At 55.7% G+C, this 26,583-nt stretch overlaps 1 protein-coding gene across 3 annotated transcripts in view; it reads right to left on the bottom strand.

The window, feature by feature from the left end:
• The window catches only part of SAMD4A (sterile alpha motif domain containing 4A), an 85,825-nt gene that overhangs the window by 15,724 nt on the left and 43,518 nt on the right, over positions 1-26,583 (bottom strand). For 2 of the 3 annotated variants that reach the window (XM_088539020.1, XM_088539013.1), the window contains exons 2-3: positions 20,441-20,959; positions 3,376-3,639 (exon numbers count right to left, since the gene is read on the bottom strand). In XM_088539020.1, the coding sequence (XP_088395146.1) occupies positions 3,376-3,639; positions 20,441-20,959 (783 nt within the window). The remainder of the gene's footprint in view (positions 1-3,375; positions 3,640-20,440; positions 20,960-26,583) is intronic. The other variant, XM_088539025.1, reaches the window with a different exon arrangement.

Below are 26,583 nucleotides of genomic sequence, written 5' to 3'. Positions count from 1 at the left end.
TGAATCTCAACCGCATTTTGACAAAAACCTGTCATTTCAGTGATGCCACCCGAGGAGCAGTGCCTGATCTGGCGTCCCCCAGGAACATCTGGTTTTGGTGCTTCTATCTGTTGAAAGGAGCATCTGCAGAGACACTTTCCACACAGAGCTGGGACCTCACGCATGCAATAAGCCCTGCAGAAAAGCCAAATGCCTGGGCCCAAGCCCCCAATTTTTGGGGAGCCCTATGAGACAGCTAGGGCAGAGGGAGGCACCTTGATGCACAGCCACCCCAGGGCTCTTTTCCTCTTCCGCAAGGAACAGGGAGGCGCGAGGCCTTTTTAAGGTGATTTCACAGTCCTTGGAAAGCCAACCTGCCGGACGCAGTCATTACTTCCTAATGATCCCTGCAGAGCAACCAGCTACTCTGTTCACATATGGAGCTCCTCGTTAATCACCCGTTCCCGGGACCTAATTGCCAAACCATGGCATAACTGTCAGCAGCACCGCGTCCAACGCGAGGACTCCCGCGCTGCTCGTGCGCCTCTCAAACACACTCCGTGCCCGAGCTTTGCCAGCGTGCAGATATTTGCTGGCACGGGAAGGAACGGCTCCTCCTGCAGCCACCCCGGACGCGGGATGTCCCCGGGAGCGCCCGGACGGCGCGGCGCATCCCAGCCCGCTCCCAACGCGCTGCCAAGAAACAGATTCCAGAAACAGGGATCGAAAAGAAATCTACTCTCTAAACTCACTCGTCTCCAACAGCCCTTTGGAGCAGGGACTTGCTCTAGTGCTGTCGTGTGCTGCATCACAACAAGCCCATCCCGAAACACCGGGACGGGCAACAACGTGATGGATTTGTCACAGGCTGCCTCCTGCCATGGCCACAGTTCGGAGCTGCAGAGCTTTGATGCTCCGGGACACACAAAAGCTCCCGGGAAGCGACACGAGGGGAGATAAACGGCAAAACGGGCAGAATTTGTTCGGTAATGCTCCGTACGAGACTACGGTGGGTCCGGTTTTAGCCACTGTTTTCATGGATAGCCTGGAGGATGGGAAAGAGAGCAAGCTTATTTAAAGTGCAGATGACAGCAAGCGGCTGTGCCTGCAGGCACTTTGGAAGACATGCCCGGAATTCAGAAGGATCTTGGCAAATGGAGAGAAGAGTCTTGATAAAATTAGAGGCACTCCAATGAAAATGCACCAAGTTGCGCATTTCTGGAGGAACCTGCCCAAACGAAGCGCAGGGAATAGGCAGTGCTTCCTGCAGGAGAGATCCGGGGACACAGCGGATCGCGCAGAACTAGTGCCATGGGGTCACCTGCAAACCATGAGCAACGTATTGATGTGCTACGAGCAGAGCCTCTCTGTATGGCACGGGAAGCCGGTCTTCCCGGATCAGCTCCGGTGAAGTTGGACTCCTGAATCCACCTTTGGAAAACCCGCCTTCAGAAAGGCACGGACCTTCAGGCTAAAGCCCGGAACAGAAGAGCAAGGGCAAAGCCAAAGTCTAGAAAATATGATCTGTGAAGAAAGAACGGATGAACTGGACTGGTTCAGGGTGAAGAAGATGCAGCCGTGGGGAGAGGCCACAACAGCCTTCAGACATGAGGCTGTAGATGGGAACGGTCACTTCTGCCTGTTCCCTGGGACACTGGTAAAAGCAGCAACACGGGAAGTTCAGGTGAGGTGCTGGTAAACCTTACCAGGGAGCAGGGCAGCGAGGCACGGAGCAAGGAGCCCACGAAGGGCAGCAATCGCCCTGCAGGGAGGTGAGAAGAGGGGGCCGGGCGCAGGCAGGGGCCGAACCTGCCTCGGGCAGGGCCAGGGGGTCTCTCAAGGCCCCTTCCAGCCCCCGGGGCTCCGAGGTGCCGCACGGAGGCAGAAGGGGCTTTGCAGGAGAGCCCACAGCAGGAGCTGGGCTCGGGCAGGCAGTTAATTCCTGCCCGTGGGCACCAGCCCTGCGGCCGTCGGGACAGTCGGGGACAGTTGTTCCCGTTTCCAGGAGCAGGGGAGCAGCCTGCTCGTGATTCCTGTTGGAGCAGGATTCCCTCAGCACAGGCAGTTTGCGGTACTCAAAAATAAGCTGGGAAATAGAGGCAGTGGCATCTAGCAAGAGCCTCCCCTGCGATGCACCAGCACTCTGGGCGAACGGCCCGAGCCCCAGAAATTATCCGGGGAAAACTATCCACAGAGTTACCATCCGTATCCCAGAGCTGCAGCTTTTAATCCCGGGGAGCCGAGGCCCTGCAGCCTCTTCCCCAGCTCCCTCAGCAGAAACCCGGCGCGATGCTACGCAAGGCAGACCCCTCTGTGCCACCTGCCCATGGAAAGGGTCTCAGGGGCTTGCAGGGTCAAGCCCTGGATGCAGAAAGTCAGGCTTCCCCTTCACCCTCCTCCACAATTTCACCGACTCCTTCCCAAGTTCGTGCCCTGACAAGGCCTAGCCCGGAGGATGCGGGCGGGATGCACGAGCCTTGCAGCAGCTTCTTCCCATTGGGGCTGAGGACGGTGGGATGTGGGTCCTGCGGGATGCGGGTCCACCAGAAGGTCCCTAGCTCTGGAGATCTCTACACAGCCTCAACCCTGCGGAGCAGAGAACGCCGTCGCACGCCCACATTCCCATCGGGAAGCTGCAGCAGGAACCCCAAAACGCAGCATCTTGGAAGACACAAACACGCTGCCTGTCACGTCCCTGCACGCTGGAGACCAAACACCCCGAGGACCGTTCGTTAGCGAAGGCGCTGCAGGAGGGAGTGCTCATTAAGTGTTTAATTTCTGCCTTACGTACCAACAGGACAAGGTCTCTTATTGCTAGAAGTCTCTGCGAAATGCAGGCACCATGGAAAAAAAAACAACTGAAGAACGCAGGATAAATTCAGTCTCTTAAGCCAAAAACTTCTCCAAGCGCTTGGTGGGTTTCTTGTCACAGCAGACACCGCAGTGATAGATTACACAGGGCTCACTAAACTTGCACTAAGCTATTTTCATCATAATAGAAAAAAGAAAAAAAGAAAAAAGAGAGCTCAGCTAGAGGCACACACCGTGGAGGAAATCTGGCAGTTTGCAGCATATCGGGAAAAAACAGACTGCGCAACGGGAACCGCTCGGGTTCAGGAGCGCGTGCTCAGCCTGGCACACGTGCCAAAACGGGCAGGTTCACGCAGCCCTGGAGTGGTCGTGGCACTAAACGTGCTGTATGTGTACCTAGAGCTCAGGGTTCTCGAAGAGAAAACAAAATAATCGCAAAAAATCAAAGCAAAAAATCGCACGCGAGGGAAAGGGCTCTCCGCTGCCCTCTCTGTGCCCGGCCCAGCACGGGGACGAGGAGCTGGGCCGAGGCCTCCCCCGATGGCCGGGGTTGGGGTACAGGGGAGGTGTCTCGTTGTCACTCACCTTTCATCCCACTCCCTTCCTCCTGGAATGTGTTACGAGCGGAAGGCTGATCTTCTAAATGTTCACTCCCACCACTTCCCGAAGAGGCTACACTGCTTTGTGGAGACAGGGGGGCATGATCGGAAGGGATGCACTGGGGTCCTCTAGCTCGTAAGTCCTCATGAGACATCCATCCATGTCCTAGAGGCTGGTTTGGCACATTCATGGGTGGGGTAAGGGACACAGAGCGTTTCAAAGGGCTGTGGTGTGTCTGGCCTGAGAGAACTGAAAAAAAATAAAATCAAACAGGTTATTCCCCCCTCGCGTGCCGGGATGTAGCAGAGCCGCCCGAAAGCCGTGTTTGCGGTTCCTCGGGGCGCCTCGGAGCGCCGGGCCGGCCGGGACCACCCGAGCCCTACGCTGACCTCCTCCTTTGGCCTGCTAGGGGCAGCGGGGCAGGAGCACCTCCACGGGAAGGAAGTGCCCGGATTCGGTTCCTAGCAGGAGCTGGGCGGCTGTTGAGGCTCTCCCGCTTCCGTGCCGGCCCCGCCGGAGCTGCGGGATTCCTGCTGTTTGCACCTGCCCTCAGGTCCTCGCGTGTCTCACCCAAAGCACACGCTGCCACTAGCGCAGCAACCTGCCCCACTCGAGTCACCTAGACCTGCATCCCGTCCCTGAGAGTATCCACAGCCTAACGCTCCCAGGAAAGACATGGGAATTCCCAAAGGGATACAGCTCCAGCACACAGCCCACGGGAAGCTTCTCTCTCCCCGCGTGGGCCAGGACGTGGCTCGTGCCCTCGAGCACAAGCAGTTACCCCCTGCCTAACCTAACCACGGAGGTACCTGCTCTCCAGATTAACGTCTAACCTTTTCCAGCTCCTGCTAAACTCTTGGATTCAACCAGCCTATCGCTGGCCATAAGAGCACCGGGTTGACACGGTGACACGGCCACGTTCCACTTGTTTTTAACAAGTAACACCAGCAAAGCTGGACAGGCTCCGGCAAGAACTCCTGTGATCTGGAGTTAATTCTTGAGAGCTACCTTTACACGAAGGGGCATTTACTTGCCTTTCAGTGGCAAAGAGGAGAATTTCTTATGTTTGCAGAGTATTAAAAAAAAAGAAAATCTTATTCTTTTGACAGTTTTGATAGGAATGCTTAATCTTGATTGTATCTTTAAATACAGATCCCATGGAGTGGCCTGAGCTTCATTTCTCAGCCTGCTCCTTTTTTCAGCCTTCTTCTAATATCTTATCTCATTAATTTTAGGTATTTCCTCAAAGATTCAGATATCTTTGGTTTGTTTGTCAATAGGGAGAAATATATGGCATATGGAGGAGAAGACAGATACTGAAGAACTGTCTTTTCTGCCTGTAAAAATACAGCAAAAAGTCGGTCTCTTGGCTTAACCAAACTCAATTTCTGTTGGTCATAGAAGTCATTAAACTGCCATATGACAGTTAAACATAAAGACATTTAACATACTATAACCCATTTAATATACTATAACCTAAGGCTTTCAGGTATAAAATACTTATTTCCACGTTTTATTGCAGAGCACCAAAGGAAAATAGTTGGACTTAATCCCAGGGACTGTTCTCCTATGACCGCGTCCCCAAAACGCCTCCGGAGGCGCCTGGGTAGAGACTTGTGGCACCGTGACAGGTAACCAAATCTGCCCAAAAGCTCAGGGAAATCCATCATTCCTGTTGATTTTCCTCCCAAAGCACAAATGGGAAGTTCCTTAAATGCTGCTTTCTAGTATTGCCCATGGCCAAGCACTTCAAGGCCCTGACAACTGGAGGGCTCAGGGAGGCCAAGGGCAGGGCTTGTGCTAAAAAATTCCCCCCTTTCCCACTAAGCAGCAGTAGAAACATCCTCCAGAAGTCTCTTGACAGAAGAGGATGTCAGTGAGAACAGGAATTGTTTTCAGAGCAGCGCTAAATTTCCTAAAGTCGTGGCGTTTCCTGACAGGAAAATAGATGTATTTACGGAGGTCTTCTCGGAGAAGCTATGTGGGCTCTGACAGCGCGGCGGGAAGGGAAACTCCGCCGCGCTTGGCTTCGGAACGGCGCTCCAGGAGGAGCGCTGCAGCCTGGCTCCGGAGGCGCCGCGTCCTCGGCACCGCAACACCCTGCGGCTCTTCCTGCAGCCACCGCTGCCGGCTTCCCAGGTCACCGCCCCGCACAAAGAAGTGGGTGACATTAAAAAAAAAAGGGGGGAACTGCAGGTCAAGAGGTGCCGGTGAGCCATGGAGGTGTCCATCAGTTGACTGGCTGGTTCCAAGTGGCGAACGTGGAGCGTCACGGCCGCGCCGGAGCCGGGATCCCCAGCGTCCGAAGGGGAGAGGCCTCCCGGTACTTGTCCTCCTGGAAAAGCTCCGGATGGAAACAAGCCTCCTGCCGTAGGAAATACGTGTGTCCTTCGCGTGACTCGCGGGACGTCATTAACCACGTCCGTCAGCGTGAGGAAAGGCAGATCCCCAGGGACGGCCGCGCTTGGGATAGCTCCTCCGAAAGGGATGAACCCAAGAAGTCGCTTGGTGCTGTTAACAGCCGAGACGGAGATTTTATCATCGTGCCTCCCAGCCGTGCTGGGATAACCTGGAACTTGCTGCAAAGGCTTGAAATAAATCCCTGCCTCCTCTGAACCAGAGCAGGACGCCGGCGTCGCTGCTCCGACCCGAGGCGGGCGGCTCCGAGCGCGTTGAATGCTCCTGGCGGGGAAGCGGGCGAGCGCCGCGCTGGGAAACGCTGGAAGAGGATCCCGATGGGACCCGGGCTCCCTCCCGGCCCGCTCCAAAGCTCTCCAGCTCCAGCGCGGGGCTCAAAAGCTCTCAGCGCTGCCCTGGCTTCGCTCTATGTGACCATAAAGGGCACAGGGAAACGAGAGCTTCTTGAAACCCCTCTCATCACTTCCCACGAGCTCTTGGGCCACCAGTGCTGTGGCTCCGGGATGGGATCTGTCCCTCTCAGGGACCCTTTCCTCTTTATAACCATGCAGCATGACATTAAGAAAGACATTGCTGGGTCGGGATCCTCTGCGGAAGGAGAGGATGCAGATCATGACCCTGAAAGGGCCAGTGCCGCTTGGTCCCGTCCCTCCTCGACACCCTTGGAGCCTGCGGAGAAACAGGAGCTCCCCTAGGGAAATGAACAGGCTGCACGTGCTGAGCTCTGGAAGAAAAAGGAGCACGAGTTTACAACGTTAAGCTCCCATCTTGCCTCTTTGTGTTTTTTTTTTTAAGCAAATATTCGGCTTTAATGTGAAAAGGAAGTCAATATAGTTTTCTATGGGAAGATAAAACTTCCATAATGCAGTCAGGGAACTTCTGCCCCGCCGGCGCTCGGAGCAGGGATGACAAAGGGAGGAAACGGCCTCCGAAGGGAGCCGGTGATCCCAGCCGAGCCGGGACACGGCGGGAACGCTGGAACTCCCAAGCGTGTGCGAGTGCCGGGCGGCAAGAGCTTCCCCGCTGCTGCAACGTGCACTGCAAAACTCAAAGGGCCGACAAGGACACGCAAGCAGATTTAGACCGACAGTGGAAAATTAGCTTTCCGGATCATTTTCCGTTTTTCTGCGCTTTCTCACCCACTAGCCTATTTAATTTACCTACTGCATCACTCACGTTGGTTTTGTAATTCTGCCTTTTGCGCATCAACGAGCTCGCTGGGAGCTTTTAGGTAAGTAGAACCTGGAGCACTGGGAAACGCAGTTTTGCCTCCTGTTTTCAATCAAGCTAAGGCTTCCTATTTCCAAAGAAAGAAAAAATTTAAAGAAATAGCAGCGAGGACCCAACCGCTTCCACGTGCTGCTGTTTGGGGCGCGGGACGACTCCGCGCAGGATGCGGACTCGGAACACACTGCCGCAAAGCCCAAGCAAAGCACAGCTCCTTGCGGGGCCGGGATGACGGGATGCAGGGAAAAGGGACATCAGTCCCCGACCCGCGGGCCACAGCGGCGGCCGAGGGAGCAGTTCCCAGCACAGCTCCGTCCCCAGCGGAGCCGATGTCACATGGGACCTGCCTGGATGAACCCAGCTTTATCGCACACCCAACGCCGTCTGCATGGGGAGACGCTGCAATCGAGGTGCCCCTTGGGACATCGAGCTGCTGGCACCACCGTTTTGGGTCCTCAGCAGCTCCCTGGAGCTCCGAGGGTGTTCAAACCAGCTCAGCACCCTCCTGCCGTGCGTGGGCCAGCCGGGGGACTGCCCAGCACAATATTCTCCCACCTGGAGGAAGCAGAAGCGCTGCGAGGCGCCCGTCGAACCCTTCCGGAGCGCACGTGGAGTTTCTCTTTCTTTTCTTGGCCACCAACCTCGCTACAGGCTCCAAGAGAGTCCAATCACACCCCATTCCTGTCCCGCTCTGCAAATCTGCGGCTCAGCTCTACCAAGCCGTGAGAAAAGACATGCGAAGCAGCGGTTTGATCCCAAGGATCCGCTCTGCGGAGCGCGGATCCTGCGCTCGCTCCGCGAGGCTGCACGGCCGGATGCGGTGCGGGAACCCCGAGCATCCCGCCGGGAACCCCAGCGGGATGTTCCTGCTCCTCAACCAGGAGGCATCGCCCGCTCCGGGAAGACGATCCCGGCAGGCCATGCCTTTCCCATCCATGGCCTCTCCGACTTCTTTTGCCGGGTCTCTACAAAAGCAGTGCCAGGGAATCGCGCTGCCCGCCTGGCTCTTGGCCTCCTTCCCAAAGCGTGGCCAAGCGGGACGGAACATTTTTCGGCACAATGTCCCCTAACCCTGGGAGTCTTTTCTCAGTGTTTTTCTCCCCCCCCCCCCGATTTTGAGGCTGTGACTTCAGCTGCGTTTGTGCGGTGCCGGATGAGCCGTGTCCCAGGCTCTGAATCACAGGCGAACACGAGCCGCAGCGGGGGGAAAAAACCCAACAGTCCTAAATAAAAGCGACCACCGGGAAGCTGTGCGTGTTAGCAGGGAAAAAAGAGCCATGAGCCGAGCGCTGCCCTGACCGGAGACCTCGGGAAGGAGCACGGACTGCAGCAAGAGCCTCTCCAACAAACTGGGAATAAAACCGGCATTTTAACACGCGGTTCCCATTCAAGGCAAGGACCGGACGGGGCAACAATAACCCACTTGTTCCTGCTGCTGCTGCTCTCTGTGAGCGGGGGACGCTGCAGGGCCGCCCAGAGCCCCGCGCTGCCTCTGGCCGCGGCTCAGGACCCCGGGACGACAACGGTTTCTATCTACCCCTTCGTGTGGCAGCAGGGCCGGAGCCCCAGGGCGCTGCTGGGGGCATCTAAGGCCACGTAAACACGGCTGGTTCGTGGCTTTAGTCACCCAGAGGGACTGAGGACTTCCCGTTCCTGGAAGGAGGCCCAGCGAGCTCCAGGGAAGAGCAGAAAGCCAGGAACTTCTCCGGAGCTTCGCGCTGGGGTTCTCCTCAGCCCACGGGGTTGCCTGGCCCTGGCGGGACCGTGCTGGATGGGCTGGAAGTTCAGACAGGGATTGAACAGGAAAGACGAATGCAAGCGGCTCCCGTGGCTGCTGGAGATGGGGAGCAGCACCCAGGATGGAGGGGAAGGAGCGTTGTGGGGAGGCTCTACCCTGACCTGCACTGGCCCTGCTCGCCGGGGAGCGCAGCGCCCTCATCTCCGGGCCAGTAAATGTGGTTTCTCTCATACATTTATGCACAAACCACAGAAGAACAGCTCTCGGCCCTGGGGAATCCCAGTCCGTTAATAACGAGGCTGCAGCACCAGGCCAAGCCTCACTAGTTACCCCAGAGTTTCCCCAGTTTTTGCTTTCGGTTCCAGGGGGAAAATCCTCCCTTGCTCGTGCCGGAGCCACGATGCGACGACACTGCCTCTTTGCAGGGTCCCTCTGCCAAGAGGAGAGGCCCAGGACCCCGCAGGGGTGCACGTTGTCTGCAAACCCTCAGCCAACGGGGCCCGGCCGGACCGCAGCTCGGACATCCCGTCCCAACGACTCCACCGGCCCCTTCCTTTCCTGGACTCTGCTCAATTCCTCTCCTCTGTCTTTTTCTTCAAAGGAGGCTCTTTAGAGAGTTAAAATCTCCCCAGCTCCAGAAGAGGAGAGAAGCCTGTTGGGTCCCCAGCACCAGAAGATGCAAGGGGGATGCAGCCCTTACTGAGCAGCACCCCGCAGCATCTCGTGACTCCATCTGCCACCCAAAACACTGACACAAACAGCGGTGGAAAACAGGGCGGCCAGGGCTCCTACCCGTCCCCGTTATTGCCCCAAACCACCTCAGCACAGCCCATTCCCTCCTCTACCAAGTGAAACCCTGCCCTCAGCATCCTCGAAACAGTCCCTCCCTTGTGCTTGAGCAAAAACCCAGCGCTCTGCACTCATAAAAGTCTGGATTGCTCAGCAAAGGCAGGGCCTGGAGCCGCACGAGCACGGCCAGCGCAGAGCCGCTCGCCCTTCGCAGAACCGCGGAACGAACGGGAGCAACAAACCGGGAGAGAGGGGGAAAAAACGGTTCAGCTTCAAGGCTGCCAAAAATGAGCCATTGATCACAGTGCATTTGATCCATTTGCATTCAGAGAGCTCTGCTTTGGAGCCGAGTTGGAAACAGAGTCTTAATATAGCTGGAGAGAAAATATCCTGCTTGCACTCTCCTAACTGCACTTTGATAGGAAGCAGCAGCAGAGCAGATGGTGCCTATATATAATCACTAGACCTATTATCCCAGCCTCTTTTAGTAATTTGAAGGATGTGATAACCACAAGGAGAACGGCAAACATTCCCCCTCCTCCCATCCCTTCCCCCTGCGAAGAAAAATATCCTCCAAAAGAGCAGGAAGCTATAATTATGGTAACGATTAAAAGCATTTTCAATGAAGTAAATAACTATTTTGCGCACTGCTCCTTTAAACCAGAAGTCAAAAGTTAATTAAATATCAGCATGTTACTGAGCCAGGGTAACGCAGCAAGTCCTGGTGCAATGCTGCAGTCGGGAGAGAGGCTGGATTCACTTTGGGAAGAATCTGAAGCAGAGCAATCCTGCCCTTCTCCAGCTTCGGAAAAGCAGCTCGTGGGTTGAACGCCGCTGCGCTCGGCAAGTCGTCTGCAGCTCTTACGTGGTGGCGGTGGCAGCCAGCGCGCGTCGTGTCCTATTTCTCCACCAGATCTAGCAGGTTCACAGCACTCAAAATGTGCGTGACGGAGAGGTGGCTCTCTCGGGGGTTCCTCAGCACACCGAGACGCTCAGGAGGAGACACGAGGAAACCCGGTCTCGTGGCGTCGGGAGGAAAGGCTGGGAGAACGCGGTGCCCGGAGGCTGCAAGGAGCGGAAAGGGTCTGGGGAGCGTTCGTGCCTTTGCCAGCGCGTGCCCCATCTCACTCGATGCTGCTGAGCACCCACAAGTGTCTCGGTGGAAGCAGCAAGGAGCCAAGTCAGGGCAAGGCACGGGCTGGTAGGGGACATTCCTTGGGACATTACTCGGGACGTGCTTCACGGACACACGGCACGAGACGCGTCCCAAGCTGTCCCCAAGCAGGGCCCACACGTCCCGCTCCTGCTCGGAGCCGCTCGCCAGCCGACGGCTCCCGCGGCTGCAGCGCGGAACACGGACGGGGACGCGGGAGCGTCGCCGGGCCAGGAGCAAAGCAAAGCTTCCCCTGGGGAGAGGAACAGGCTCACGTGCAATGAGGATGCGCAGATCACCGGCACCCGCGCGGCCGCGTGACAGGGACCGGAGCGGCTGCTAAAACACCCCGGGCTGGGATCCATCCATCAGGCCTGCGCGGCGGCTCCAATCCTCCCTCCTCGGCAGCCAGGAGGGGAGCTGTGCCGGAGGGGAGCTCTCCTGAGCCCTGCACGGAGCAGGCTCCCGGGCGGCGGAGCGGTGCCCGAGGAGCGAGCCGGGAGGCCTCGCGCGCGCCGAGCCGTGGCCTGCAGCGAGGCAACGAAACACCCGGGAGAGAGGCAAGGTCGGTGGATTACGGGGATGCCCGAGCCCACTCCATGGCCAGGACCCCACCAGGCCCTTGCTCAACGCCCTGCCTAGAGCAGGATCTTCACACAGCCAAAAAGCAGCTGGTGGAGGCTGCGCATCTGCCCCTGTCTTCTGCTGCGTAAAAGCCGAGCGGGGCAACGTGATGGGGACCTCACCCCCGTTTCCTTGCGCTTGGAAACCCGAACTAACAAAGCTCCGCTTTGCTGCCTGCATCACTCAAACCCAACTGCTGCAGGCCAGAAAATGGGTCGTCCCTCTCCAGGGATGCGCAGCTGGGGATCCCCTGCAAGAAGAGGCCACCAAATGCCATCTGTGCAGACACCGGAGGCCTCAGCCAAGCAGGACTGGGAGAGCCACTCTCCCAAACGCTGGCCTGGATGCTGTGCCTGAAGCAAAACACTCTGCGCAGGTCAACGGGTTGGTTATGCTGTGTCATGGTTTTGTGGATCTCAGACATTGATTCCTAAAGCAAGGGGAGGGTTTGTGGCCACCTGGACACTGGTGGAGCAAGCCACAAAGTCTGGAGGAGAGACGAGCTGGTAACGCAGCAGGACCCACCGCGTTACCCACTTCAACGTTCGCTGTGAATAGTCAGCCTGACCTTTAGACTGCCCAAACATAGCTAGAAATAGAAGGAGAGACAGTCGGAGCAGTTTGATTCCATAGTGGAAAAGTGGATCTGGAGTTTAGACATGGGAATCCTTTTTTCCCCTCAGTGTAGAGGGTCGTCTTCAAGGGGGGCAGCCCAGGTTCCTGCATCCTCACATGTGACCTTGCAAACACGTCCACCCCGGCAGCCTCCTTCTCTTCCCCTCAGACGAATCCCTTCCATTTGACAAACACATTTTCCTAGCCCAGGGCTGGCTGCTGTGCTCCAGGGTCCCCTGGAGCCCAGGGCACAGTCCCGTGTGCGTTCACCTCCTCGCCTGCTCAAGCGACAGGGCGCAGAGCCCTTCACGGATTGTGGAGAACAACTTTAGTCACAATTATCTTCTTGTATGAATTTTCCCCTGTTTTTAAATCCAGAATTTGCAAGAAATTGTATTTGAGGATGCCTAGAAAACTCCTAGAAGTGTTATCCAGCGGTACAGGTAACACTAGAGGGCATGAGCAAGACAACAGATGTCCCAGTCTACTACAGTTGAAAGCCTCACATACAATATAGGCAGAAAACCCTCCAATTTTACTCCTCCAGTAGAAGAAAAACAAACAGACGAACAAAGGTCTTGCAGCCTCCACCTTCCCCTGGATTCCCAGTCTCCCACGGGGTAACTAATAGGGAATACTGTGAGTTCAAGGGCGCTGTCCCATGAAAGCAACTCCTGAAAATGCCAACTTGGCCAACGCCGGGCTCGTTGCTACATGCACCACCCGAGTCCTCCTCTTTATTTCTACACCAGCCACACCTGGTAGGGGAGTAGCCACGTGCTAAGCCAACTCACGGCCAACTGAGAAGAAGGGGAATTTTCTAAAGAAAATTCCTGACTACAAAGCTAAACCCCCAGTAGTAAGAACAGTACATTTGTTTTGCTTTACTCTCAAGACTTTTGCACACACACATTTTTTAGAGCAAAACAGCTTGCTGTTTAACTGCTAACTCTGCATGGGAAGAAGAATGTCCCCCTGTAGAAGCTAAATGTACGCTGAGAACACACAGTCACCTTCACGTGGCAGCAAATCCGCCCAGAGGAGGTGGTTGTACTTCAAGCTGTCCACAACCCAGCTGCTCCCTCGGGCTAACACATGCAATTCCCACCCAGACACTAGGATCAGCCGGGTCCCGGCTACAATAACAGGTCACTCTACAGCAGCAGACAACAGTGGATTGCACGGCGGTGCAGGACACGCTCTGCCCACGGCAAGTGCTTTCTAGGTGCTGCTTTTGCCCCTGGGCTCTCAGCGGGGCTCTGCCCCAGATCTGCAGTCTCGCGCGTCAGCAGCCTCAGCGAGAAGCGGGGCACACGCAGGCGCCGTCCCGCAGCGGCGTCACCCGGCCCAGGCTGACGCACGGGTGCTGGCTCCGGAGCTGGCTGCGCAGCAGCACCTGGGGTGGGTTCTCTTCTGCGTACGAGGACATGGCAGGAGCCCCTCTAGAGGAGGGTGGCACAGGGCTGGCTCCGGAAGAGGGGACACAGGGTGGCCCTTCTCTCTGCAGGGTGCCCTCCTGCTACCTGCATCCCTGAAGTTCCCTGAGGCTCCAGGGAGTCTGGGGACCAGCGCTTCTTCCTGCCCACACTGGAGCATCGCTCTGAAAGGGGAACGTTTCTCAAGAGCTGGCAGGTGCAGCGGAGAGCCAGGAATCCTGGCATGAATCTGGGAAGTGCGCTGATTTAACCATCTCTTCAGACTCGGGACAAGATAAAGGGTTTTTCTTTTGCTGGACAAGTAGGTTAAAGAGGTATTTCTCCTACCTCGCACTGCTCTCTCTGCTCTTGGACAAACCACTGCAACCCTGCTAGCAAAGACCTCCCTGGGAAGCGTGTTGGAGGGGTCGGAGCGCATCACGGCTCTCCTTCGTGCACAAAAGCAGCTCGTCTGGTCCAAGGATCACCCTGCTCACAGGTCAGGGACCTGGGCAGCACAGCGACACTAAAACACCAAAGAGCTTGTACCAGCTCCCTGCATAAACACTGTCCCCGTGTCCAGGAGCTCTGCTTTAGGGGATGTTCAATCCTGAGGTCTGCCCTGTTCTCCTACCATGTGGAAGAACCTCCTGCTCTCTTTGGAAGCACAGGCAGGAGAAAGACCCTTGGTCAACACACAAGACTCCTGGAAGGCATCTACTGTGAGCAGCACCTACCTTCTCTGTGGCCATCCCACGGCACAGACCCTGGTGTGCTACTGCTCTGTGCTGGCCCAAACACTGGCTGGGCTGTGCTACCATCCCACGAGCAAGGTCACAACTGCAGAATCTCATCCTTGTTGAAGCACTGTCTGCATTTGACACTGAGACACCTTCTGCTCAGGTATTTGCACAAGAAGGTCTTCGTTTATCTGTGAGAAACACCTGCAACATTTGGCTCTTAAATTAAGATGTTTTGGGCAACTTACTGCTGCTCCTGCAGTAGAATCAGGATATTTTCGCCCTTTTGCAGGAGGACTGACAGCTCGTGTCCCCAGGAACCTGAACTCCCAGGGGAGTTTAAATGCGTTGGCTCTACCCCAAAGATGACGCCAAGGAAAGTCTCACCACGAGCTGCTGAAAGAAGTAACGCTGTGATTGCCACGCTACATTTTGGGAGTAGGTGACCCAAAGACCCGTCCAGCAGACACATGGCAGGGCTAGGAACTGAAGCCTGACCTCTGCAGCTGCAGCTGATATTGCCCAAAGGAGCACCTAGCACTCCTTCCATGCACCATCCTTTTTTTCTTGCTCTCTGTCCTCATGGTTCGGTTTCAATCAGTGCATTGATGGTGACAAGTACACCCCAGTTTCTCAATATTTAACCAGAGACCCTCCTTTTTCTCCACACTCACTCCCTTCCAAGCAGGCAGGGAACAGAGGGTTAAGTGAGGCTGTGCTTTCCCTTGCCAAATGAGCCCCCCTGTGCAATCAGATCATACTCAGGTGGAACCAATTACACAGGGGAAAGAAAGGAGTCAGAGCTCAAGCACAAGAAACTGCTGGGCTGTAACTTTCATTTCTTACCCCTTTGTCACGGAGCCTCCGAGCAGAGCCAAGGGCTGTGCTGCTCTTATTAAAATTAAACAGAAGTTTGGATGACGGCTCCTCTCTTTGCCAGCTGCAGAGCAGAGTATTTAAGGATTAATAATGTTAAGGGGAGAGGTGTTTGCGCAGGTAGACAGGCAGAATGAGGTGCTCTGAGCATTTTGTCTCTGCAAAAGCTCCCCTGCTAAGCCTCGTGCCCTGGAAAAGCACTTCTTCAGTCCTGCTGCCCCTGTGCGACGGAGAAAAAGGGCTGAATTTATTTTTCTGTTGTTTCACTTTGGATATTTAAAGGCCCATCTACCCTGCAAATGTGTTTTGCAACGCAGGCATTTTGTAATTGCCGTCTGAGTCAGCTGCAGAGCTGAGGGCTCTGCTTGATCCCTTCCCACTCGGCCTGGGGTAGTTTTGGCCTCCTGCCCGCCTGTGTTCACGAGCCCGCAAGGAGGCCACCTTCATTCCCAGCATACTCCAAGTCTGCTTTAAAGCTGTAGCTCGAGCTGCACGGGACAGGCTATGAGCATGCAGGGAGGCAGTTGTCTGAAACAGTGGGTGGGTGGCAATATGTTGATTTTCATCACTCTCCATGGATCTACACCCTTGAGGTTGCTCCAGCTCCAAACCAGTCACTTATGACACTGGGTCACTCTCAGATCATGGGTGCAAACCCAGAGCGACGTCCTTGCAGCACTTGCCCTGGAAATGCTGGAGAGCAGAGATCTCTCCTTGCCCTCTTGTAGTAGTTCCTCAAATCTTTGCTAACGTCAGCCAGCACCATTGGAGAGAAGTAGAAATTAAGGATAAAGCTGCGTGACGTTTCCAAGCCCTCCGTAAACCCAACCAGCCTGCAGACAAAGCCAGGTCTGTTCTCGCAGCATTGCTCTGGGTCTAGGTCGAGTCAAAGAGAAGCAGAGGAGAAAAGCACGGAGCAAATTCTCATGTGAACCTCAACCATCCATATTTAAACCCTAAACCATAACAGTGTTGCATCTAATTATGCCACAACGCAAGATGAAAGCACTTGGGGCGAGATCACCACGTTATTCCTCTGGGAGAGGCTCTGCCCCGTTTCAGCAGCAGGGACAAGCAGGGTCTTTGTGGAGCTGGGCCTGGGAAGTCTGGAAGATGCTGCTGGATTAACCCCTACTGGTGTAAACCCCCCCAAGTAACGGGAGAAATCAAAACCAGCAATAATAAAACTCAAACTGTTTCAGTTTGAGGGATTTGCCTGGAAGTTAAAGCTTAATGGACATATTGATTGGCTGGAGGGGTTGGGACACAGGCTGACCGGCCACGTTTATCCTTTAGCATCTGTTTGTGGACTCCCCATGTTCGCGTCCGAGCAAACACCGCGTTACGAAGCTTGTGAGCTGCCGTATGAGGAGCGGTGAGGCTGAGGTGTGCTGCCATCAAAATACGTGAGCAGGAGCGTTACAACCCAAAGGAGGCTTCAAAAGCAACAACTCCCCGTGCTGCAAGGCTCAGCCTCCAGCAGGACCGTGATGCTGGGGAAGGCTGTCCCGGAGAGGTGGCTGCTGCTTAAACCTCTCGCAGATCCCTGTGCAAAATGCTCGGCTAGTGGGACACATGCTCCTATCCATGCATGGGAATAAACGTGGGCTGGAACTAACCTGATGCTTTATCGGCGTCCTGCTGAACCACAGGGCTGCTCATGCAAACGACAGCTGGACACCTAAGACTAGATTTGGCTGAAGATGCATTCAGAAGCTTCTACAAACCTCCTCAGTTATAGAAATATGTGTTTACCTCAGTGCTAAGCTCAGGAAAAAGGATCCCTGCATAAGGGCGCTATAAATCTTGATGCTGAATCAGGCTGTGACACGAAGAACAGTCACGGGGACGTGCCAGGAAGCGCCACGACAGGGCTCTTTGGGCAGGGGTCATGCGAGGCAAGGCCAGCGCGAGGCACACGGGGACAGGGCCGAGGGGGAGGCTCGGAGCAGGAACGGGACCATCCTGCGAAGGATCCCCCGGCACCGCGCGGTACCCGAGCCAGGAGGACGCGGAGGAGGGAGCTGGGCTCACACGGCCACCGGCGCCGGGCTTGAGGCTGGTGTGTGGTTGACAACAAGGTACCCGTGAGGCAGCAACGTGCCCTCATGGCCAAGGAGGCCGATGGGCTCCTGCCTGCACCAGGAGGAGCGTTGCCAGCAGGACCGGGGGGGGATCCTGCCCCTCTGCTCAGCTCTGGGGAGGCACCTGGAGCATTGGGGGCAGTTCTGGGCTCCCCAGGACAAGAGGGACCTGGAGCTTCGAGAGAGGGGCCAACGAAGGGTCATGAAGATGATGAAGGGACTGGAGCATCTATCCTATGAGGAAGGACTGAGCGAGCGGGGCCTGTTCAGCCTGGAGAAGAGAAGATTGAGAGGGATCTGATCAACATGTGCAAGTACCTGAGGGGAGAGTGTAGGGAGGATGGGGCCAAACTCTTCTTGGTGGTGGCCAGCGACAAGACAAGGGGTAACGGGGACAAATTGAAACCCAGGAGGTTCCATCTCCATGTGAGGAAGAGCTTCTTTGCTGTGAGGGTGCCAGAGCCCTGGCACAGGCTGCCTAGAGAGGCTGTGGAGGCTCCTTCTCTGGAGATCTTCCAACCCGCCTGGTTGCCACCCTGTGCCCCGTGCCCTGGGTGTCCCTGCTGGAGCAGGGGCTGGACTGGATGATCCCTAGAGGTCCCTGCCAACCTCAACCATCCTGTGCTTCTGCGTGTCCAGCTGGGCCAGAGGAAGGTCCTGATCCCAGGACTTCCTCTACCTCCTCTGCTCAGGTCCCACTGAGAAAGGTGCCACCTTGAGGGGCTTCTGCAACCCCACGACATCTGCCATGTTCCGAGGTGCTGTTTTTGCTCTGGGAGAACTGAGGATAAAGCCCTCAGCACCGTAGCACCTTGGGAGCAGTTCAGGCTTTTCTCAGGTTTCTGTGCCTTTCGCTCACACGTGGGGCCCATGGGGCGAGCGGCTGCTCTCCGCTCCCCTGAACAGACAAGTCTGTGTGTAAAAAGGCTCCAAGAAGCCAACACACAAGGGGATTTTGGAAAAATGCCCTTGAAAATGTAACGCTTCTTGCAGAACTTCAGCCACCACCAGTGACTAACGTGCTACAGAATGCCAGAGCCGTTTAACCAGGAGCTATTTTTGCAAGCCTGCTCTGGCATTACCAAAGCCGATCTGGAGCATCCCAATCTTCACGTGTCCTGGGTCTCCTCAGCGAGTGTCCCTGGAACCGCCTTTCAGGGAGGTGATATCGGGGCCTCCAGCCTCTCAGCTCCTCACCTGAAGCTCTGAAAGTCTCTTCATCCACAGGTTCAACTTATTCCCGCTGTCGGACCTCTCCACATTTAGTTCAGAACATGAGGAACCAAATCCCTTCTGAATCCCCCCCATTGGGATCTCTCCCCAGTGTGAGAAACCTCCGAACCCCCGGGCACCAAAACAGCAAGGAGGGCCAAGGAACCCCCGGGCATCAAAACAACAAGGAGGGCCAAGGAGAACCTCATGGGAGAGAGGCAGCAGAGTGGGGACGCGTTGCCTCCTCGGGAATCCTTTCCCACGCGGAAGCGCTCGGAGCCCCGCGGCCGCGGAGCCCGGCAGGGCTCGGAGGCGGCTGCCAAGGGTTGCGTCAGGGCCGTCCCCGGCGCCATCTGACTCGCGTCCAAAGCTGCACGCGCGGGCCGCGCCGTCGGAGGCACCGCGAGTGGGCGCGGGGGAGCAGCCCACGGCGCCGTCTCCGCCGCGGGACGGGGTGCCCGGCGCTTCCTCCCTCTGCTCCGCGCGCTCCGGGCGCCCGCGGCCGCCGCCGACACCTCCGGGCAGGAGCAGCAGGGCCTGCAAGGGCGCCCGCCGGGGACGAGCTGTGCGAGCGCTACGGCTATAAAGCAAGAGCAGCCTCTCCTGTCACTGTCCCTTTGGAATGCCACCTGAGCGGGGCACTGATGACAGGAGGGGAAGAAAGCCAGAAGCCGTCAGTGACCGTTTGGAAGCTTTCAGCTCTTTAACCGTGGCTTTCCACGCGCTGGCAGGAAAACCCAGGGCCCCGGCCTCCCAGACGCCGTCTCCGCATGCTTCCTAGTGAGGGAGATGCCAGGAGGCTGGGAGAATCCCCCCAGCTGAAGGGGAAGGAGGAGAGCAAGGCTTGCAGGCGGCATGGGAGCAGCAGCACGAGGTGAGCACAGGGCTGCAGAGATGGGGAAGGCTGGGGACAGGGAGCCAAAACTCAGAACAGCTCTGGGCAGGAACATGCATCTATTGCTATTAATCACCTGCCAGGACAACCCCAACAGCACGGGCAAAACTACAGCACAGTAACCGAGACAGGGCACAGGTGAGTCCTGCAACCAGCGTCAGGTAGAGGGCTGGGAAGGAGGGGACTGTCAGCGCGAGGAACAAGACGGTCACGAGGACGAACCGTGAACCAAGCACAGAAAGGGCAGTGTGAGAGGGCAGGAAGAGTGAGAAGACCGTACCAAAATAGGGAGAAAACATGAGTTTCAGAAGAACTTGCTGGCTTCCTTCACAGAGCCCTGCATGCCCTGTCTGGAATGATCCGCCGCCGTGTAACACGAGCTGCGGAAGGTCTCGGAGCACAGACTGCGTTTCATTAGGAGCAAAGACAACAGCAATCACGACAGCCCTCGGCTCCGAGTGAGCGCACAGAAAAGGTTCCAAGACACTTGCAGAAAACGCCGTGCTTGTTCTCCCCCGGAGACGGCGAGCAGGCGTAAACGGCGGCTTTAAAAGAGTGAGAGCGGCACTAAACATCCACGCAAAACTGGAGCTCAATCTCCAGCCACGCTGCCTTGCAGCACCTCCAGCTGCCCGGTGCTTGGGCTCCGGTTTGCAACATGTGTCATTCCCATCAAAGCTTGGGAAGGGCCTCTGCGGGGGAAAAGCTCCACCAGGTGAAATGAAAAACACTGAGGGCTGCCTGTCTACAACCCACTGGTTGCAACTAGCCTGGCCTCCCTGTGCCCCACAAATACAGGGGGACGTTTTCAGACGTGCCCTCAAGATGATGGGTCCCTGGCTCTAGAAATGACACCTGCACTTTGGCGACCAGGCTGCAACAAGGCTCTGCCTCGAGGCCCTCAGTCACGTTTGGCAATGAAACCTCAGCTCCTGCATCACTTTAGGAACTTTTGAATAGTGACCTCCAAATCTAGATTTAGTTATATGAAAAGGGGCTGCCTTAGACATTGCGCATTTTTGTTCTTACAGCTTCTTGGCTGTTTTACTCTCTTCTCCAGCTGCTAGATTTTTGAAATCCTACAGGAATAGGGGGAAAAATAGGCAGGAAATAAAAAGCAGGTAGGAAAGGAGGAGTTTTCTTTGGCCCAACTGAAACCAGCTCCTCTACTAAGTACCGCAAAGAAGTATTTTCTAGCAGGGGGGTCTATGCTGTGGAAAACGGCCCTGCGCGGCCCTCCCCGGCGTTTCACGCTGGTACTTACTCGTGCTTGTGCTAGTTCCAATCGTATTGATAGTTGTGGGGACAGAGGAGGAGGAGTAGAGGGGCAGATGGCCGTTCTCACACGCCAGGTTTTTGTCCTGCCAGCTGGAAGCGCTGACACTTATGCCCGAGTCTCGAGAGTTTTGCCATCCGTTGAGTTTGTCATCGGAGTTCTGTCTTTGGTGATAGTAGTGCGTCTGCCCGTAATCCACAGAGTCGGAGCGGCCTCTGTTTTGGCTGCCAAAGCTCCCCGACGTGCGATCCTCTAGGTGGTTGAGCCACATGGCGAGCGCGCTCCGGTCTTCCAGCGAGGTGGCCGGGTGGATCAGCGCGTAGGACAGCAGCTGCCGGCTCTCCTCGATGTGCTGGTTGTGTTCAATCGAGTGCGCCAGGATTTTAGGCAAGAGTTTCATGTATTCGACTTTCGCCTCGATGTTGCCTGGTTTCAGTAAGGGCAGGTGGGTTAGCAGGAGGGAAATCACTTTATCCTTGGATTCTTGTTGCCATTGGTTAATGATTCCTGTTGGAGGGAAGGGGGGGGAAAAAAAAGGAAAAAGAAAAGGAATTGAGAAATCAGCAAACAGATGTAATGAATAAATAAATAGACATTGGCAAGGTCAATACAACGTGACAAAGGGATTCCTGCATGTGTGATGCCACGCATGATGTCTCCCAGGCACCACGAAACACTGGGATCGCCACTGCCTCAAAACTGAGGTCATAGCAACGGGTGCCAAATTTGACACCAAAAGTTACTCGACATTCCTGAGAATCCCTCAAAGGGTCGGATTATACCCACCTCGGCAGCCGTGTGGCTCCATGGCTGCTAACAGGAGCTTGTGCTGATGGTAACCGCGGTCGTGGCCAGGCCCACGTTTTCAGCAGCATTGCAGGTTATAGAGAACACTCAAAACCTTTCCCTCAATAACCTTAACCCTCCAAAAGGGCTGCTGAGTGAACAGAAAGGTCGGGAATCAAGCGAAACAGCAAAGCCAGAACCACAGGGGGACAGAGAAGGCCTCCCGCCAAGGCACCAGGACAGGGCATTGTCCATTCCTCAGCCTGGCGGGATACGCTGCTCCAAAGGCATCCGGGAGAGGCTCAGCTGAAGCAATTCCTGAGCGATTATTCCTGTGTTACCTGGAGGCAGGCAGGAGAGGCTTGCAAAGGAAAAGCGCATGCCGCAGCCGGCTTTGCAAACAGGCGGAGGGAGAAGCCGGGGAATTACGAACCGGTCGCTTAACTCGAACTCCTGGAAAACTGATGGAACAAGTCATGAAGCAACCTATTTGTAAGCACTTAGACGATAACAAGATGATAAGGGAGTCCCGTCGCAGATTTGTCAGGAACAATCTAATTTCCCTCGATGACAGCGGAACCGGCCTGGCGAAGGGCTGCGGCGGCAGCAGCGAGTGCCGTGTATCTTGATATGCATTAGGGCTATCCCGCCTGGCTTCCTTGCAAGGCAACGAGGGAAACACGTTCAGACTCAGCTCCTGTTGTGTGGGTGCACATTACAGCTCAGCGGCGGGCGTAGGAAAGAGGAGCTACTTACACAAGGTCGTGGTCAGGAGCTGAGCAAGGAGCCCTGCTCTTTGCATCGGTATTTCGTTAGTCACAAATGTGCAACGTGCAGATATTGCACCAGGAAACACTGAAAACGCTCCAGAAACCTGCAGTGGAAGTCAAACAACCTCGGGTCCGGAAGCAAAGCCAGAAGAATCCCCAGCTGCACTGAGTACGGATGCAAACTTGTCCGTGCAGGTGGGAGTGAAACGTTCTGCAGGACGGGATGGGGCCCGAGCGGCCACGCAGCTCCGGGAAGAGCCCGGGGTGGTGGAGCGGCACGGAGCGAGCGCCGCTCAAAACGCTGCAGAGCGTCCGGAGCGGCGCACGGAGGATGCGTCGGGCAGTGTCGGACAACACGGGCGCCAACCACACAACCTCGCTGGTTTATACCACAGAACCTGGGGCCAGGCTGTGGCTCCATCAAGGCTGGCACCTACCTCCAGTCTCCCTCTCCACTGCAGACTCTGCCTCTTTGCTGCATCCTCGTCCCAACCTGCGCGGAAGCTGCTCCAAACCCGTGTCTGTCCTTGCATCACCGCGGCTTTGTGAAAGAGGGCGGCCGATGCCACCCACAGCCGATGAAGGCCACGAGGACACGTAAGAAGGTCCATCACGTTCCTTCTTTGGAAGAGACAAGCTGCAGGGCATTAGATAACCTCACCCCGCTTAATATCTAATTCCTCCGTGACCCAGAAAGAGGGCACGGTGCCGCGTTCTGCCCTCGCGACATCGCGGCGGGGCCGAGCTCCGCATGCCGCTCCGTACGCCGCTCCGTGCGCGGCGACGCCGGCACCGGCATGCGGAACCGTTCCTGCCACTCCAGCTTCCCTCTTCCTGGCGTGAACCGTGCGAATCCGAAACCACTAGGTGGCTTCCCGGAAACTCCGACGGCTCCCGCTGGAACTTTCTGCAGCAGGATTTGCTTCGCTGGAGACGCAGCGCTGTCCCAAAGTGCCCCGGTGCCTCCATAGCCGACCATCAGCGTGTCCTCCCGCCCTCACTCTGGGGAACCGCGGGATTCGCTAGGATTTCTCTGAAACACAACTGCGATTTTCAGGAGCCTGGATGGGTTCCCGTGTGTAGACAACGAGCCCCAGGAGCCTGAGTAGGACCTAACGTTAACGCGCTCAGACAGCCTCCCAAATCCAGCTCTCCTTGTGAGGGTCCCGGGCTGACACGTGAGGTTGTTTAGGTGCTAGAAAATGAGATTTGGAAAAGCAACACCGGACTGCAATGAATCTGTAAAACAATGCAGAGGTGTGGAGGAAATTAAGCCACAGCACGGGGTATTGTGGATGGAAGAGCTCCCAAAACACGTCGGAGAAGCTGTCACTTTGCAGAGAGTGATTACACACCACATTTGATTTGATTCTAGGCCTAGGCAAAGCCCGGGGTTAGCGCCCATGCCTTGCTTTGCTGAAGCTCCCAAAAAGTCACAGTCCTGGTCCTGCTTGAAGCTCCACTGCACGGCCCCAGCATCCACGACGCTGGCCATGCCCAACAGGGACCCACCGAGTGCGGCATGGTCCTCGTTCCAAGGCTGGATAGATCCCACGTGGGGAGAGCAGCCCAAGGGCTGCCTTGTTCCTACCCCTTCTCCGTCGGAGATGTGTCCCAGAGGGTAAAAGGAGAGGCCAAGAGCAGCACATCCCACGTCAGCCCTCCCTGGAAGCAGCGATTCCTGGCTTGAGCCAGAGGGGATGCTTTTCCCCATGCTAAGTGCTCACTGGATTTCTCTTTCACAAAGTGGTTTTACCCACGCCTGGAACCGTGCAAACTGCTAACACCCTCCACGTCCCGCGGGGCCGCAGTCCGGATGCATCGGGCAGAGCGGCCACGGGCAGCCACTGCAGGAGTGCCCAAAACCCAGGGCAGAGGGGGCCACGCTGGGGCCAGGTGGGAAACTGGGAAGCGGCAGCCAGCAAAGCCTGGTTTTACATTTGATTTTTGCAAATAGACCTGCGGCTCCCACCTCCGAGTCACTGGCCCGGCGCACGCACACGGATTGGACACACTGGATGAAACGTCTCGGAGGAGCCATGGAAATACATGATATCTCTCAAGTGCTTAAAAAGGAAAAAAGGAAAAGCCCCAACTGAGATAAAGCCTTTCATTTTGAATGCAGAACCGAGCGCTCTGCGGCAGAAATTAGGTTATCCTCCTATTGCCATAAATGACTTATCAGATTGCATGAGCCCAGCAGACAAACGTGTCAGCTGGGGCTTTGACGAGGAGGTCGAGATGAACAACGTGCAATTTATGAACTAGACAACAGCTTAGAATGGGCAACAAGGACACGACTGGAGCCTGCAAGCCTTTAAAAGCTGCCCAAGGACTTTCAGAGTGACCAAGAGGTTGTTTGAATACCAGGCTCCGTATTATCGCTCCACAATGGTACGTCAAGTGCATTTTTTCCAGTTGTCAGTATATTATTCTTAAATCACTGTTTTATTATACCCTTGCTTGCAGTTTAGCAACATTTACCATAAAAAGTTCTCAGAAGCACATTGAGATAAAAGGTTCCAGCAAGGAACGGCTCGGACGGTCCGTGTCGGCGGGGCGCGGGCTGGGATCCGCTCACGGACAAAAACCGGAGTTGGGACCAAAAATTACCTCCAATCGCTGGGGTCAGGCACGACTGGGTTGGGGCAGCCAGTTTTTCAAAAGAGGCATAAAAATTAGCACTCGGAGTCCTCCTGCTTCATAAAGATCTACCAACACAGTATTATCTGCAGGTGGTCCTTGATGGAGCGAAGTCACTGAGATCTGCAGTCCCTGGAGCTGTCATCAGAGCCACCCCCTCGTGTCTAAACCCAGGCACAGATCCTCAGTTTGGGAGTAAATGGGATCAGGAAATCTAACCTTGTAGATTAACAGAGCCCAGAAAGTCACTTCCCAGAGAAGTGCCCTGGCTGCACAGGATGACCCAAGGAGACAAAGACTCCCCTTGTGCTACTGCCCATTGGATCTGATGCCTCCTGAACACTTTGGGTCTCTTTTATTTCCACTTTGAGTGCGCCTGGCTTCAGCTCTGGGATAAATCCTCTGCATTGAGGATGCCTCTAAATGAAAGAGCTACTTGATGCTCTGCATTTGTTGGGATCCTCGGGTGCGTTAAGAAGAGCGTCTCCAGCAGGTTGAGGGAGGGGCCCTGGTGAGGCTGCATCTGGAGTATTGTGTCCAGTTCTGGGCTCCACAGGACAAGAGGGATGTGGAGCTGCTGGAGAGAGTCCAGCGCAGGGCCACAAGGATGATCAGGGGCCTGGAACATCTGCCCTATGAGGAGAGGCTGAGGGAGCTGGGCCTGTTCAGCTGGAGAAGAGAAGGCTGAGAGGGGATCTAATCAGTGTCTATAAATACCTCAAGGGAGGGAGTGCAGAGGACGGGGATGGTCTCTTTTCAGTGGTGGCCACTGATAGGACTAGAGGAAATGGCCGGAAACTGAAACATCAAAAATTCCATAGGAACTTAAGGAAAAATTTCTTCCCAGTGAGGGTGCCAGAGCCCTGGAACAGGCTGCCCAGAGAGGTTGTGGAGTCTCCTTCTCTGGAGATCTTCAAACCCGCTTGGACGCAGTCCTGTGCCACGTGCTCTAGGTGACCCTGCGTGTGCAGGGGGTTGGACTAGATGATCTCTAGAGGTCCCTTCCAACCTTAGCATTCTATGATTCTATGATTTTCTCTGGAAGGTGCTCAGGACTCTGCACGCCGGGCTCCTTCCAGCCTGGTTTCCACCCGCTCAGCGCCGGCTCCCGAAGGCTCACGGCTCCGCGCTCACTAACGCCCACCCAATTCATATTGCGCTTTCCTGGCTCTTTGACTTCCAGCAGCTGCATTAACCAGGTATTATTGACTTAGTAACACGTCTCAGCAGCACAGAGACACCCTGCCCCATCCCACAGAGAGGTTTCTGGGGCAAAACTGATGTAGAATAGTAAAAATTGAACAGATTTCAATCAGGATCTGAGCACTTTTCTGCAACAGGCTGCTTCTTCCAGGTCCATTCCCGAGGCAGCATGGAAAAGTTTCAGGCCCAGGTTGCCTCTTTAAACAACAGCTGATTTCTTGTGCTCCGCTTCGGATGCGAGGCTGGACAGCAGTGCCATTCAGGGATGATCTTACCAGAAGTTAACAATTTAGCTCCTTAAGCCTCAAAAAAAACCCTCGGTTGGATCATTTCACCCCGCCACCCCATGCAGCCTGACGAGCCCTTGGCTGCTTCAGCAGACGCAAGAGCAGGGACGAGAGCAGAGCTCGGGGTCTTCATGTGGGTCCTGAGAGCTCCGACCACTCTGGTTAGAAGCAGCAGGAGCCGTGAGCTCCCGTAAGAAAGTGTTGCTGAGGACATGCAGACACATAAGGGCAGAAGAACCCACCTGTAGCGTACACTGCAGAGCAAATGGAAGGGGAAAAAAAAAAAAGGTCACGATTTTTTACACTATTTCCCACTACAACTCAGCCGCTTGCCAGGGCTCCGGCTGTTGGGAAGCCATTTGTACAAACCAGGAGCTCTGTATTTTTAGTGCTGGAGACTAGCATGACCCAACCATTACGTGTCCTTCTGGAGACAGCGGCA

The sequence above is a fragment of the Tinamus guttatus genome, unplaced genomic scaffold (assembly GCF_059628265.1).
Source record: "Tinamus guttatus ecotype Peru unplaced genomic scaffold, ASM5962826v1 Tinamus_guttatus_pri_ptg000048l, whole genome shotgun sequence".
Classification (NCBI taxonomy): Eukaryota; Metazoa; Chordata; class Aves; order Tinamiformes; family Tinamidae; genus Tinamus; species Tinamus guttatus.
Note: the sequence above shows the minus strand (reverse complement) of the source record. Positions and strands in the feature narration are given on the sequence as shown.